General features: G+C 41.9%; 1 protein-coding gene across 1 annotated transcript in view; it reads left to right on the top strand.

The window, feature by feature from the left end:
- Positions 1–16,535, top strand: part of IQCA1 (IQ motif containing with AAA domain 1) — a 175,459-nt gene that overhangs the window by 95,995 nt on the left and 62,929 nt on the right. Inside the window, exons 10-11 of the mRNA XM_024124784.3 lie at positions 2,285–2,391; positions 2,556–2,657. Of these exons, the coding sequence (XP_023980552.1) occupies positions 2,285–2,391; positions 2,556–2,657 (209 nt within the window). The remainder of the gene's footprint in view (positions 1–2,284; positions 2,392–2,555; positions 2,658–16,535) is intronic.

Below are 16,535 nucleotides of genomic sequence, written 5' to 3'. Positions count from 1 at the left end.
TGAGCCAGGCCTGACCTGTGTGTGGCCATGACCCTGTGATACCCCTTCTCGCTTCCAGAAATCTCCATGCCAGCCTCTGGGAGCAGCGTCAGGGTCTCCAGCCTGTGGCTTGTGGACCCGACCCACACTTCCGGAAACCTGGAGCTGCACACCCACATCCCGTCTTGCTCCCCTTGCGTCCTGTGTGGTCCCGACTCGGACCCCTCTAAGAGGACACGCCCAGCGGTCCTCGGCGCCCTCACTTCCACTTGCTATCTGGGCACAAGTGCTTTTAGAGTAGCCGCTGTCCTGCCTGGTTCCTCGCCCCTCGAGAGGTGGAGATTGTTGACAAGGAAAGGGGAGACTGTGAGACCAGCAGCTGGAAGGTGGCAGCCTGGGGGATCCACCTGACGGGGCTTCCACCTGGCTGGAGCCCTCCGGGCGATGCCCTTGCCCAGTCGCCCATTCCTGTGCCTCTGCGTCTCGGCGCCCTTTTGCTCCATCTCCCCAGGACCTGCAGCCATTCCTGGCTCACACCGCGCCCCATCCCTTCTCCTTCCCTTTCTCGTTGTTTCTGCTCCTCCCCGGCCTCCATGACTTACGTGGAGATGCCACCCTCCTCTCTCATCTGTTTGCCCACTTGACTCTCCGAGAATCTTCTCTTCTCTGCTGTCCGCCTTCACCGCTGACACCTCTTGCTCCCGGTGCGCCCAGACGTATGTTTCTGCCTGTGACCGTGACTGTCCTCTATGGCTTGTCCTCTAATGCCACCCTTCTTGGTCAGCTGTGTCGGGGACACAGTCCTGGCTAGTCTCGGGATCCCGTGCGGTGCTTGTAGGAGAGGCCGTGCTTGAGAAACTCCCATGCCGTCGTTCACCGCGTGCCATCCAGGCCCCACGTGACCCCCTTTCTTCCCAAGCCATAGCCGTCGTCAGACAGAGGTGGGGAAACCCCTGCCTGGGGCCCCGAGGCCCTCGGTTGCCTTCCCGAGTTGAAAGGCATCAGTGCTCCGGTTATGCGTACCCGGCAAAGTGGCCCAGCTGAGTGGTGGTTGCAGGTTTGGTTCCAGAAATTCTCCATCACACTCTGAACACAAATTCCAGGAAGAGATCTCATTTCCCAAACTGGCAAAAGTCATTTTCCCCTGGGAGATCCCCCAAGCCCACAGCCAGGATCCAGTGATCTGCACCTCTGTGCAATTTGGAATTCCCCTTCTGAGAAAACAGGTTTATTTGCATTTATTCCAGTGATACAGAATTACCCTTATTTCCTCTAGGGTCACATTTCTCTAACCATCCTCCTAACCGCCAAGCAAAAGAGAAACGTAAAACGTGTCTGATTTCAAAAACATCCCGAAAGTGATACAAAAATAGAACCGTTGAATTAGGGGCGAGTAGTGGGTCCTTGTGTGTTCAGTGTTGGCTTTTACTAGGAGCCGGGGTGAATTACTGGTGGGTTGAACTAGCAACAAAATCTCTCCTATTTTAGCGAATCATTTGAATAATAAAAATAATGTAAAACATATTACAGAAACAGTCACCTATAACCGTATAATCCCGCAATTAACATATTATTTTTTACATGTTTTTAATCGTATGGAAGAATACTGTTTGTTTCATACTTTTTTATTGGATCTTTTCACATTAGCAGTTTCCTTCTTTATTTTTTAGATATTATACAGGCACAATCCTTCTGTTTGGGAAGTGGAGAAGGATGTAGAGCAGAAAACTGAGTTTGTGTTACATATCACAAAACTGCATTCCTTACTGTCAACCAGAAAGGAATGGGCACTTGCCACCTACCTCGACAAGGAGTAAATCATGAGCCGCCGCGGCTGCTGACCTCCAACACCCCCTGAAAGGAGTTCCAGGTGGAGAGCTGAACTGAGGCCCTCTGTGCTCTGGGAAAAACTGCCCGAGCAGGTCTTCAGAATAGTTAGATATTTTCAGGAGCCAATTTTACGAGCCCAATTCTTGCATCTCCTTGTATCTAGAAAAGCACTAAAATCCTTCATGGTGACGATTGCTCCTCGTGACTAGCAGAAACCTGCTGCAAAAAAAATATGTGCTCAATTGCATGTACTCCCCCTTCACCAAAATCACATATATGCTAACCTTCCCCCCTGCCTCTTTAGAGCAGTTCCTCCGAGCTCTCTGAGACGCTGTCTCCCAGGCTATAGTCCTCATTTTGCCCCAAATCAAACTTGACTCACAATTCTCATGTTGTACATTTTTTTTTAAGTCGACATTAGTCTTCACGCGGAAAAAATTTCATTTTCTTTTTTCTTTATCCTTCTGGAGTACAGACCTGTGGAAGAACAAAGATGAATCGTGGAATGTCCCCCAGGGCTATGATCCCGAACTGATCAAAGAGGACAAACGGAAAGAATTGGAGTCGGAGATCAGGCTGCAGGTAAGACTGCTTTTATGCTGTAGTCCCAGTAAGTCATTCACTGCAGTGCTTTGTTACAATTTCCTGTTAATAACCTACCCAGAATTTAAGCTATTTTTAACTTCACAAAGAAAACACAAGTCATGCGAAGTCACCTAAACCTAGGGTCTTTTGTATTCACCTAGGTTGACGAGCTGATGAGACAGGAACTAAAAAACTTAAAACTAGCTGTGAACAGAGAGAAGGAATTATCGGGCAAAACAGGAAGGAAGAAAGGAAGTAAAAAGGTGAGTGGTTCTTATGCACGGGAAGCAGAGGGCAGATGCAAACCGTGACCAGGAGCCCGGCCCCCGCGGGCGGTGGCCCGTCCAGGCGTGCTGCCCGCGGACTCTGGCTGTCCCAGGCTGATTCTCCGGGAAACGTGCCTACCTTTGGTGAATTTACCTCGGTCCACCAGGTAGCCCTCAGGGTCGTGGGCTCATAAATCAGGTAAATCCAACAGTCCGGGAGTAACATTCCCAGTCCCCCATCACTGCAGATCCGTGGTACCCAAGCCCCACAAGTGGGATGAGACCTAGCGGGGGAGCTGGGGCATGTGGCTCAAATGCCCACGCTGTCTCCCTGTAGAAGATCTGTAGGGGAAGCCAGTGGCAATGAGCAGGTTCTTTGTGAGCCGGGGAATCCGATGAATTGAATTTTCAGTTGCCACCCGTCCGTGTCATAGTGGTTTAGAGTAGCCAGTTGGATTCCAATATTCCATGTTCACATATTAGGGTCCTGAGAGATAATAGAAAATATACATATTGGTGTCTGCCCCGGGTTGTTGGCAGGGAGCTCCTGGAACCCTTGTAAATTCCTAAGTGATAAGCACACTGGAAGCGTCTTTTGTTACAGGGAGGCAATGCTGGGTGCGTTCCTAGATGGCTCCCAGGTGGGGGCTGGTTACAGGGAAGACCAAGCCATGATTAGAAGCCTGGAATTCTCAGCTCCACCCACCCCCATTCTCTAGAGAGGGGACAGGAGATGGAAATGGAGTTAATAATTAATCAAGCCCACATGAGGAAGCTTCCATGAAACCCCAATAATAATGGGATTTGGAGAGTTTCCAGGTGGGTTAACACATCCACATACTGGGAGGGTAACACACTCCAGTTTCACAGGGGCAGAAGCTCCTGCACTCAGGACCCTCCCAGACCTTGCCCTACATACCTCTTCATCTGGTTGTTCTTCTGTATCCTTTATCATATCCTTTAATGAACTGGTAGATGGAAGTAAGTGTTTCCCTGAGTTCTGTGAGCCACTCTCACAAATTAATCAAGCCTGAGGAGGGGTTTATAGCCTGTTGGTCAGAAACATAGGTGACAACCTGGACTTGGCAATTGGCATCTGAAATGGGGCGGGGAGCAGTTTGGTGGGACATCACCCTTAACCTGTGGGATCTGACTCTATCTCCAGGTAGACAGTGTCAGAATTGAGTCAGAGTGCAGGACCCCAGCTGGTGTTGCAGAAAACTGCTTGGCGGGGGAGAACCCCGCACATCTGGCATCAGAAGTGTTGTGAACATGGTCCACTTTGATCCAGAGCCAGCCCTACCTCTGGGGCCAGGATACTCCAGGCAGAGGAGCTGGCAGGATTGTGGGCAGCCTTTGCCCTTTGAAGGCTTTTCTCAAGTTTCCATGGTCCATCAGCCCTTCCTGGGACTCACACACTCCCTCAGAGTTTATCACACTCCCAGCTACATTAGTGACTAGTTTCACCAGCCCAGGGGCTGTATGGTGTCTTTACAGTGGCTCTATCCTAATGCTTTTTGTGTTGACTTTACAGTTTACAGTTTAACTCGGACTCTGAATGTCCTTCATGGGCCTCTACTGAGGCTCCATCTCTGTAGCCCACTGAGGGCTCTCTATAGGCTATTCCCTCATTAATAGGAAATAAATATGCCACCCATTGACCCTATTAATGAATTTCACGTCTTCAGAAAGTGATACTTTCATGACTGAACATGGAAATCAAGCCAAACAAAACGGGAAATGAAGCCAGGAGGTGACTGTACCCCTCCAGCTGAGAATAGGCTTCCTCCTCTTACCCAACAACTGATCATCAGTCTGGCCCAAGGGCACCCTCTGTACTGCTGCCCCCTCTCACTCCTTGCAGCCTGGTGTCTGCCCTCACCATGTCCTAACTCATGATATGTCACAGGGTGAGAAATTGCTATGAATTTCTCTCTTGGAATTAAACTGGTTGAACACACAATAGATGCACTCAGGGTACCCCAATAGATTGATGGTAATTGTGTAACTGTAGAGTTTTCAGTTCTCAAAATTCCAATCCAGATGACCTTGGGAGACATAAATATGATTTAATTTCGTAAGCTGAAACTTAATTAACTATACTAAATCCCCTCCTTAAGAAGACCATTAGCAGAAGGGGAATGGGCAACCTTGAACATAGAAAAGGAGAAAGAGGACTCAGAGGGATAGAATTTGGCAGTATTATTTCAGCATTATCCAGAAACAGTGACTTGATCAGAGATTATACAGCAGCCTGAGTGCTCCTTTCGAAATATAAATATGACCTTAGCACTCCATGCTGAAACCCTTCAGTGACACCCCAGTTCCCCCAAGGATAAAGATGACAGGCTTACAAGGCCATGACCAACGTTGCCAGTGTCCTCTTCTTCAGGCTCATCACCCAGTTCTCCTCCCTGGCTGCACTCCAGCACCCTGACCTTCCTCTTTGGGCCTCAAACACCCTGTGCTCCCTCCCACCACAGGGCCTTTGCACATGCTGTTCCCTCTCAAGAACTGTCTTTACCCCCACACCCTCAGTCCCGAGTGTAGTTAACCCCTACTCATCCCTGGGGTCTCAGTCCAAGCCCTTCTTCCTCAGGAAAGCCTTTTGGGACCTCCAAAGTAAGTCTGGTTGCTACACATACACTTGACGCTGAGTACCATGTCTTCCTGGTGCTCTTTATCACAGTTTTAATGTTACATTTACTGGTGAGATCATTTTGTTTCTATCTGCCTTCCCAAATCTACTGAAGGGCCACGAGTCCAGCGACTGTGTGACTCTCTTTTCTGCTCACCTTTGTAACCTTTTCTGGCACATAGCAAGTCCTCAGCACATAATATTGAATGAATTAATTAATCAAATCTAGATCCTCTGCAGATTGACCCCTATAGGCTAAATAAGTGCCTCAAGATGTCACAGTATGGCATAGGTAGCAATTCAGAGCATCCAGCCACCTCCTTTGCTTATTCCATACTCAACAAGCAACCTTCTGATGAGTTATTGTAGTTTCATGTTCATTTTCTTACAAGAAGGAAGGCTACAGAGTCTGTTTCCCTTGGCAATTATATTTCACATTATAATTTACTGTACTTACATTTCAGTCTATTCCACCTTCTCTTGTGATTTAGAGATCCAAAATCAGGTCTTGGGGGACATATCATCTTTACTGATTGTTTCATTTAATATTATTTATTGAGCACTATATGCCAGGTACAGTTCAAGGCACTTGAGATACAGAAGATAACAAGACAGACAAAGAGTCTGTACTTGCAAAAACAAGTTTGCAGATATGCAGGACTGTGAATCAACCCTGGATTTGCTGTCACCCCCATTATGACATCACTGAGTGAGGTCCTGACTCTCAGAGGCCATTTCTCTCTCTCGAGCTCCTCTCTTGTTCTAATCACAAAAACTTTAAGGACGTAGGAGTTCCTGAAGTGGCCATGAAGCTCTTTGAGGATAAGATTCTTGACTGGCTCTATTTTTTGCATTCCTGAGTGCTAGCATATATAAATGGAAAAAATGCCATATTTAAATAGAAATTTAGAATCTACATTTAAAAGAAACAAATAAACATTCTACAGCTGAAAAATATGGTATCCAAAAATAAGAAGTCTTCTAACTGGTTTAACAACAGCATAGACATAGCAAAAGGCAGGTTGACCTCAAAAACAAGTCAATAGGAAATCCAAACTGAAGTACAGAAAAAACAAATACTATAAAAAATGGAACAGAGAAGAAGAGAGATTTGAGACATGGTCAAAAGTTGTAACATATGTGTAATTAGAATTTGCCCCAAAAGAGGAGAATGGAACAGAAGCAATACATGAAAAAGTAATGTTTGTGACTTTTCCAAATCAGATGAAATACACACAGCCACAAATTCAAGAACCTTCCTGAGGTCCAAGAAGGATGATTACAAAGAAAACCACATCTAGACACATCACAGTCAAAATACTGAAAGTCAAAGATAAAAGGCAAACTCTTACTAGATTTTTTTTAAAGGCACATTTCCTTCAGGGTAACAAAAAATAAGAAAGACTACTAAATCTCTCAACAGAAACCATGGAAGCCAGAAGGAAGTGTGAATAGCATCTTTAGAGACTGGAAAGAAATAACTGCCAACCTAGAATTCTATACCCAGTGAAAATATCCTTCAAAAAATGAAAATAAAATAGAGACAAACAAAATCTGATTTGACTTAGCAGCAGCAGACCCATAATATGAAAATACTAAAAGGATATTCTTCAGGCTGAAGGAAAATAATCCCAGATGAGAGAACAGAAGTGTAAGAAGGAATAATCAGCTCTTTAAAATGTAAAATTTGGGCAAGTATAAAAAGCTAACTATTCTTAAAATATTCTGGTTTTTAAAGCAAGAATAAGGGTCTGTACCATACATACAAAGAAAATATGTAACAGCAGCAACAGAAAAGTTGGGTAGGAGTAAACGGACTTGTGAGATTGCTGCATTGTTCAGGGAGCCAAAAAGAGCTAATTTCAGGTAAATTGTAATAAATTAATTATGTATTTTATAATTTATTAAATCATACTAAAATGTATAGCAAAAAAGTAATAGTGAAGATAAGCAGAAAATTTTTAAATAATTAATCAAAAAGAATACAGGAAAGGAAAAATAGGAATAAAAAGAAAAGAAAATAAATAATAAAAAGAAAGCAAATATGAATTTGATAGAATTAAATCCAATTAATTTAATCCATAATTACCTAAAATGTAAGTGGACTAAATGTTCTATCTTAAAAGACAATGATTGCCAGACTGGAAAAAAACAAAACTCAACTATATGCTATTTATAAGAAACACACTTTAAACATAAATAGATATGTTGAAAATAAACTATAAACTATAGATGGTAAACTCTAAAGCATCAAAGTACTAGCCAAAAGATAGCTAGTGTAACTCAGTATCAGACAAAACAGGCTTTAGTTAATAACCATCCTGCACCATCCAAACACCACAGAAAAAATGTGGCCCCACTCCAGTGCACACCAGCAAAGGCTGCATGGGGAGCCTAGACTTCTTCCCTCATGAAGACATAGGAGACAACCCAACACCCTCACTGGAGTGGTGTCAGACAAGATCAAATAAGGAACAAAGACTTTCATTCCTGCCCATTGGTTGTGAAGCCTTCCCATCCACTATGTCAGTGGAGACCACATGGGGAATCTATCTGGACTCCACCCCCAACCAGTGATAACAAGGCACCCCTCCCTCCCTGCTGGGATGGATCAGAGGAGACCTAGTGGAGAGTCAGGACTTCACCAGTTCCCAATGGTAACAAGGCCACCTTCACCTCAGTGTGAGTGGAGACCACATGGAGAGCCAGAACTCCCACCCCCACCCAGAAATATAAGGAGCCCCTCCCACAATGGATTGGGTAACCTAGACTTCTGCCTTCCTGGCAGTAACAGCACAACACACACACACACACACACACACACACACACACACACACACACACACACTATTCTCCTGCCAGAGCAGTGTCAGAGAGAGTTAAAACAAGAGATTTAAATTAAGTTCAGAGTCTCATAACATAATACAAAAATGTTTAGGTTTTATTGAAAGTCACTCATCATAGAAGAACCTGGAAGATCTCAGACTGAAGGAAAACAGACAACAGATGCCAAGTCTGAAGTGTCAGAGATGTTAGAATTACCTGACAAACATGTTAAGGCAGCCATGATTAAAATGCTTCAATGAGTAATTATAAAGCTGCTAGATACAAATGAAAAAAAAAAAAAAAAACAGAAAGCCTCAGCAGAAACGTAGAAGATATAAAGAAGAAACAAATGGAAATTTTAGAACTTAAAAGTACAGTATGCAAAATGCTGGATGAGCTCAGCAGCAGAATAGAGGAGACAAAGGAAAGAATCAGTGAATTGGAAGATAGAACAATAGAAATTACCCAATCTGAACAACAGAGAAAATCAACTGGAAAAAAAAAAAGCTAAACAGAGAATTAGGAACTATGGGACTATTAAAAAAAAATCTTATATTCATGGCATCAGAATCTCAGAAGGAGAAGAGAAAGAAGATGAGGCTGAAAAAGCACTTCAAGAAAGAATGGTTGAAATCTTCCCAAATTTGACAGGAGATATAAACCTGCAGATTCAAGAAGCTAAATGAATACCCAACAGGATAAATCCAAAGACATCTGATCTGAGACACATCATAACTAAGCTTCTAACTACAGAAGACAAAGGAAAAATCTGGAAAGCAGCCAGAGAAAAAAATGACCCTTTACCTATAGCAGAAAAACACCTTAAATGACTGTGGGTTGCACACCAGAAACTGAGACAGAAAGAAAGGGCACAATACTTTTTCAAGTGCTGAAATAAAATAACTGCCAACCAGAATCTATACCCAGCAAAAATATTCTTCAACTGTGAAAAAGAAATCAAGATATTTTCAGATGAAGGAGAACTAAGAGAATTTTTCATCAGCAGATTCACCCTGAGAGAATTTCTAAAGGAACTTCTTTAAATGGAAAGAAAATGGTTCAAAAAAAAAAAAAAAACCCTGGAGCATCAGAAAGGAAGAAATAACTTGGTGACCAAAAATATAGGTAATCTGGGTATCAGTGAAATCACAAAACACTCCATGTCATGGACCTCCTGGGTACTTCAGAAATACTAGAGTTTGCATGTGCTCAATGATATAACCAAGGATCGTCTACCTCGGGAGTCTCAAACTCAAATGCCTTCAGTGTCAGTCAAGTTCCATAAAGGAGAGAAGCAGCCAGAGGACTGTGATGAACTAAACAGCACACGTGACTCAGCTCTGGCCAGTGATTGCCAGGCGGGAAGGCATACCCTGTCCTGCCAGATCTTCCAACTTTTCAAGAAAAGCCAGAAATCCTAACACAACATTGTAAGTCAACTATACTCCAATAAAAATTAATATATATATGTAAATAGAATAGGCTTTTCTTCCCTTTCTAAATTATGTTATTTGATTGAAGCAAAAATTATGACACTGTTTGACTTGGTTCTCAGTGATGCAGAGGAAATATTTAAGACAATATTACAAATGACAGGGGATGGGTAAAGGCATGTAAAGGGAATTAAGACTTTTCTACTTCACTCAAAATGTGACATGAGTAGACTCTGATTCACTATGCATATATAATGTAACACCCAGAGCAACCACTAGAAAAGTATACAAAGAGATACACTCAAAGAACACTATCAAATGAAATTCTAAAAATGGTCAAGTCACCTACAGGATGACAGGGAAAAGAAAATAAAGAAATAAAAAAAAATAACAAAAAAATAATGAAATGGTAGACAAGTCCTAATATATCAATAATTGCATTAAATATAAATAGTCTAAACACACCAATTAAAAGACAGAGAGTACCAAAATAGATTTAAAAACATGACCCAACTATATGCTGTCTGCAGGAACCTCATTTGATATATAATGATACAGGCAGGTTGTAAGTAAAAGGATGGAAAAAATATATCATGCAAACAATCAAAAGAAAGCAGGAATGGCTATCCTAGTATCACATAAAGTAGATTTCAGAGCCAAGAAAATTATCAAAGTCAGGGAAGAACTTACATATGATAAAAGAGCCAATCCATCGAAGACATATTAATCCTAAATGTGCATACACCAAACAACAGAACTATAAAATATAGGAAGCAAAAACCAATAGAACTGAAAGGAAAAACAGACAAATCCACATTCATTCTCAAGAACTGATAGAATACTAGACAGAAAATCATCAGCAAGGATACTGAAGAATTCAACAACACCATCAACAAACAGAGTCTAATTGAAATGTATAGAACACTCCACCCAACAAACAGATACATATTTCTTTGCAAGTGCCCACAGAATGCATTCCAAGACGGACCTTATCTTGTGCCATTAAACAAATCTCGACATATTGAAAAGAAATGAAATCATGGAGAGTGCATTCCCCTACCACAATGGAATCAGACTAGAAATCAATAACAGAAAAATAATAAGAAAATCTCCAAACACATGGAAACTAAACAGCACACTTCTAATTCATAGGACAAAGAAGAAACACGAGAACTTAAAACATATAATGAAAATACAAGATATCAAAAATATCTGGGACACAAATAAAGTAGTCCTGAGAGGGAAATTTATAGCACTAAACACATACACTAGAAAAAAAGGAAAAAGTTCAAATCCATCATCTAAGCTCCCACCTTCAGAACTTCAGAACCTAGAAAAAGCAGAGCAAAAGAAAAAAAAAAAACCCACAAAGAGAGCAGAAAGAAGAAAAAGATAAGAGCAGAAATCAGTGAAATTGAAAATAGAAAAACAGTAGGAAAGTCAATGAAACAGAGCTGCCTCTTTGAAAATTATCAACAAAATTGACAAACCTCTAGTAAGACTGACAAAGAAAAAAAGAAGTCACATATTACCAACATTAGGAACGAAACAAGAGGTATCACTACTGACTGCAGATATCAAAAGAATGATAAAGGGATACTACAAACAACTACACACAAAATTTGACAACTTACACGAAATGAACACACCATTCCTAAAAATACAAACTACTACAACTCCTTTAACATGAAATAGATAAATTGACTAGCCCTACATCTATTAAGGAAGTTAAATTGTAATTAAAACAATTCCCCACGTAATATCTCCAGGGCCAGATGGTTTCACTGGAGAATTCTACCAAATATTCAAAGGTAAATGAACACCAATTCTACACAGTCATTTCCAGAATAGAAGAAACACTTCCCAACCCGTTTTATAACAAGCTAGTGTTACCCTTAAGTGAAAACCAGACAAAAGCAGTACAAAAAAAGAAGAAAAATATAGGCCAATCTCCCTCATGAATATAGATACAAAAATTCATAAAATATTTTCAAATAGAATGCAAAAATAAAGAGAATTATAAACCATGACCAAGTGGGGTTTATTCCAGGAATGCAAGCCTAGTTCAATATTTGAAAATCAACAAGGGAATCAACTATGTTAACAGACTAAAGGAGAAAAAAATCACATGATCATAACAATTGATGCAGAAAAAGCATTTGACACAATTTAATGCCCACCCATGATAAATCTCTCAGAAAAATTAGAGAACTTCCATGACCTGATAAAGAGAGTCTACAAAAACACCTACAGCTAACCTTCTACTTAACACTGAAAGACTAAATGCTTTTCTCCTAAGACTGGGAGTAAGGCGAGTGTGTCCACTCACTGCACTTTTATTGAACATAGTGCTAGACGTTTTAGCCAGTGCGGTAGGACAAGCAAAGGAAATTTAAAAAATAAACAGTCCCTATTTGCAGACGACATGACTGTCTATTTAGAAAATCTCAAGGAATCTACAAAGAAACTCCTAGAAATAAAAAAGTGCGTTCAGCAAGGTTGTAGGGTACAAGAGGAACATATAAAAATCAATCATATTTCTGTTCACTAGCAATGAACAGATGGACACCAAGGTTAAAAATATAATATCTCTTAAAATCACTCAAAAATGAAATACTTAGGTGTAAAGCTAACAAAACATGTGTAGGACTGGTATGCTAAAACTACACCATGCTGATGAAAGAAATCAAAGAAGATCTAAATAGATAAACATACTATGCACATGGATTGGAAAACAAAATGTAAAGATGTCAATTCTTTCCACATCAATATACAAGATTAATCCAATTCTTATCAAAATCCCAGAAAGATAGTTTATAAACATAGACAAGATTATCCTAAAATTTATATGGAAAGACAATGAATCTAGAATTGCTAAATCGATTTTTTTAAAGAGGAATAAAGTAAAAAGAATCCATCTACCTAATTTCAAGGTTTATTATACAGCTACAGTAATCAAGACTGTTTGCTATTGGTAGAGGGTTAAACTGTAGATCAATGAAACAAAACAGACAACTGAGACACAGGATCACACAAATAGGCCTGACTGATTTTTGACAAAGATGCAAATGCAGTTCAAGGGAGGAAGGATAACCTTTTCAATAAATGGTGCTGGAGCAACTGGACATCCACAGACAAAAAAAAAAAAAAAAAAAAATGAACCTTGAGCTAAGTCTCACATATAGTACAAAAAATAACTCAAAACAGATCATGGACTTAGATGTAAAATGTAAAGCTGTAAGTTTTAGAAAAAAATATATAGGAGAAAATCTTTGGGATGTAAGGCTAACAAAGAATTCTTAAAATTAACACTGCAAGTGCATATCCATTAGAGGAAAATTTGAACTTCATCAGAATTAAAACTGTTCGCTCTGTGAAAGACCCTGTTAAGAGGGTGAAAAGACAAGCTACAGACTGGGACAAAACTTTTGTAAAGCACATATCTGACGAAGAGCTAGTATGTAGAACATACAAGCAACTCTCAAAACTCAACAGTTAGAAAACAAAACAATCCAATTATAAAATGGACAAGAGACATGGAGACATTTCACCCAAGTGGATGTACAGAGGGAAAAAGAGCACAGAAAAGGTGTCCAACATTGTTAGCCATTAGAGAAATGCAAATTAAAACCACAGAGAAATCACTTCATACCCATGAGGATGGCTAAAATAAAAGCAATGGCAACACCAATTGCCTAAGATAATGGGGGACAAACGAGATCACTTTTACATGATTGGTAGGAGTGTAAAATGGTATGACCACTCTGCACAAAATTTGGCATTTCTTAAAAAAAACAAACATGCAACTACCATAGAACCCAACAATTGCACCCATGAGCATTTATCCCAAAGAAATGAAAACTTCCACACACACACAGACATTTGTTGCACCTTAATCAACTCATGATAGCCCAAAACTAGAAACAGCAATAATAAAAAAAAAATAACAAACTATTCATGCATACAATGACCTGGACAAATTTCCTGATAATTATGATGAATAAAAAGCAAGAAAGTGGGGCTTCCCTGGTGGTGCAGTGGTTGAGAGTCCGCCTGCCGATGCAAGGGACACGGGTTTGTGCCCTGTTCTGGGAAGATCCCACATGCCGCGGAGCGGCTGGGCCCATGAGCCATGGCCGCTGAGCCTGCGCGTCCAGAGCCTATGCTCCGTAACGGGAGAGGCCACAGCAGTGAGAGGCCCGCGTACCGCAAAAAAAAAAAGCAAGAAAGTAACATACTCTATGATTTTGCTGATAGAACATTCCTAAAAGGACAAAACTGTAGAAACAGAACAGATTAGAGGTTTCTAGTAAAGCTGGATTGGCTATGGGAGGGAAGCGAAAGTTACTCTGAAAGAGCAACTGGAAGGACCCTTGGGGTGATCGAAACATCCTGGATCTCAGCTGTATCAGTATCAAGTCAAGATCATGGTTGTGACCTTGTGAGAAAGTTCTGCCAGATGTTACCCTTAGGAGAAACCCGCTAAAGGTTACATCTCTCCATAGCAATTCTTATAGCTTCACGTGAATCCACCATTATCTCAAAATAAGAACTTTAAATTTTAAAATACTGAAAAACATGAAGTATAGCTATGTGCAACCTCATATGTGAATCTTGGAATTGTAATACTGATCGGAGGAAGCCACACCTAAAAGAGTTTATGGGGTGCGGAGTCAAGATGGCGGACTAGGAGGACACGGGATTCACATCTCCTCACAACTAGGGCACCTACCAGGCACTGGTGGGGGACCACGGACACCTAAGGGGACGGGAGGAATCACCAGCGACTGGGTAGGACGTGGGGGTGGGGGGGAGTGAAGGGAGAGGAGAAGTGGAGGCTGGATGGGACTGGCATCTCTGAAGGGTGGCTGGGGGAGGGGAAGGGATCCCATGCCCGAAGGGGGAAATTGGGGGACCATTGGGAGGGCAGATGATCAAAAGGGAGCATGCCCAGGTTTCCTCTGCCCTCCAAAGGGGAGCATGGCCAGGTTTCCCATGCCCACTTGGGACCCCGGGGGCCTGCTGAGATCCCGGGCCTGATCTTCTGCCCACCGAGGACCCCTCCAGCCACGCGGGTCCTGAGGGAGTGGGGAGGAGGGGAAGGGGGAGCAAAAGTAAAGGCTGCACCTCTGGGACTGGCACCCCTGAGGGGCATCTGGGGGAGGGGAGGGGTTCCTACACCCAGCGGGCCCCACCCATGGTTAGGGGTCCAGCGGGGACGGAGGAGACCCTGGGGGAGACAGTGGGGGAGGGGCATGAAGGAACAGAAGGGGATGGGGCCAGTGCTTTCCCTGTCCACTCAGGCAGCGGGGAGCCTGTTGGGCTCCTGGGCCTAATCCTCTGCCCTCGGAGCCTCCCTCCTGCCGCACAGAGCCCAAGCCCCGCCTCTACACCCCCACCCAGGGCCCCACCTCTACACTCGGAAACCCACCCTAACGAGCTGGGTCTAAACCCCCCACACACACCCTCACTCAGGGCCCTACCTCCAAACTCTGGAACTCCACATTCCAGAGACCCTCCTTCTGATGTGCTGCCTCTCCCCTTCTGCACAGGTCCTAAGCAGAGGCCCCGCCCCATGTTTGGACATCACCCCCCCCCTCCCCCGGCCATCCAAAACCCCACACCTGCCTAAGTTCCACCCCCCCACCTAAACTCCGCCCCCATAGCCAAGAATTTTGGTTTTTTCCTCTTTTCAATTGGAGTTCTGTTTAACCTTGTTGATTCATTGTTGTTGATTCTTTTATATTTTTATTTTTCCTAATAAATCTTTTATTTTTCTAATTTTGTTTCATTCTTTATACTTTGTTATTGTTCTCTCCTTTTGGCTTGTTTCCCACCCACCCTTTTTTTTTTTCTCTTGTGCTTTTATTTTATCTTGTTGCAGTTGTTTCAACTGTAGTTTTATTTTTCCTAATATATTTTTTATCTTTCTAATCTCATTTTGTTTTTTATTCTTTGATATTGTACTGCTCCTTTTTTCTTTTCTTTCTTCCTTTCTTTTTTATTTTTTTAACCACGCCACAAAGGTTGTGGGCTCAAGGTCAGGCTCGAGCTCCTGTGATGGGAGCTCCAAGTCCAAATCGCTGGACTAACAGAAAACTTCAGACCCCAGGGAATATCAATCAGAGTGAGGCCTCCCAGAGGTCCTCATCTCAGCACCACAACCCAGCTCTATCCAACTGCCTTGAAACTCCAGAGATGGATGTCTCAGGCCAAACAACCAGTAAGACAGGAATATAGCACCACCCATCCAAAAAAAAATGAACCAACAAAAAAATATGTTACAGACGAAGGAGCAAGGTAAAAACCTACAAGACGAAATAAATGAAGATGAAATAGGCAACCTGCCTGAAAAAGAATTCAGAGTAATGATAGTAAAGATGATCCAAAATATCAGAAACAGAATTGAGAAAATACAAGAAACATGCAACAAGGACTAGAAGAACTAAAGAGAAAACAAACAGTGATGAACAATGTAATTACTGAAATTTAAAATACTCTAGAAGGAATCAATAACAGAATAACTGAGGAAGAAGAACGGATAAGTGAGCTGGAAGATAAAATGGTGGAAATACCTGCCAGGGCACAGAATAAAGAAAAAACAACGAAAAGAATTGAGGACAATCTCAGAGACCTCTGGGACAACATTAAATGCACCAACTTTCGGATTATAGGGGTCACAGAATAAAGAAAAAACAACGAAAAGGATTGAGGACAATCTCAGAGACCTCTGGGACAACATTAAATGCACCAACTTTCGGATTATAGGGGTCCCAGAAGAAGAAGAGAAAAAGAAAGGGTCTGAGAAAATATTTGAAGAGACTATAGTCGAAAACTTCCCTAACTTGGGAAAGGAAATAGTCAAGCAAGTCCAGGAAGCACAGAGAGTACCATACAGGATAAACCCAAAGAGAAACATGCCGAGACACATATTAATCAAACTATCAAAAATTAAATACAAAGAAAAAATATTAAAAG

The sequence above is a fragment of the Physeter macrocephalus genome, chromosome 2, assembly GCF_002837175.3.
Source record: "Physeter macrocephalus isolate SW-GA chromosome 2, ASM283717v5, whole genome shotgun sequence".
NCBI lineage: Eukaryota > Metazoa > Chordata > Mammalia > Artiodactyla > Physeteridae > Physeter > Physeter macrocephalus.
Note: the sequence above shows the minus strand (reverse complement) of the source record. Positions and strands in the feature narration are given on the sequence as shown.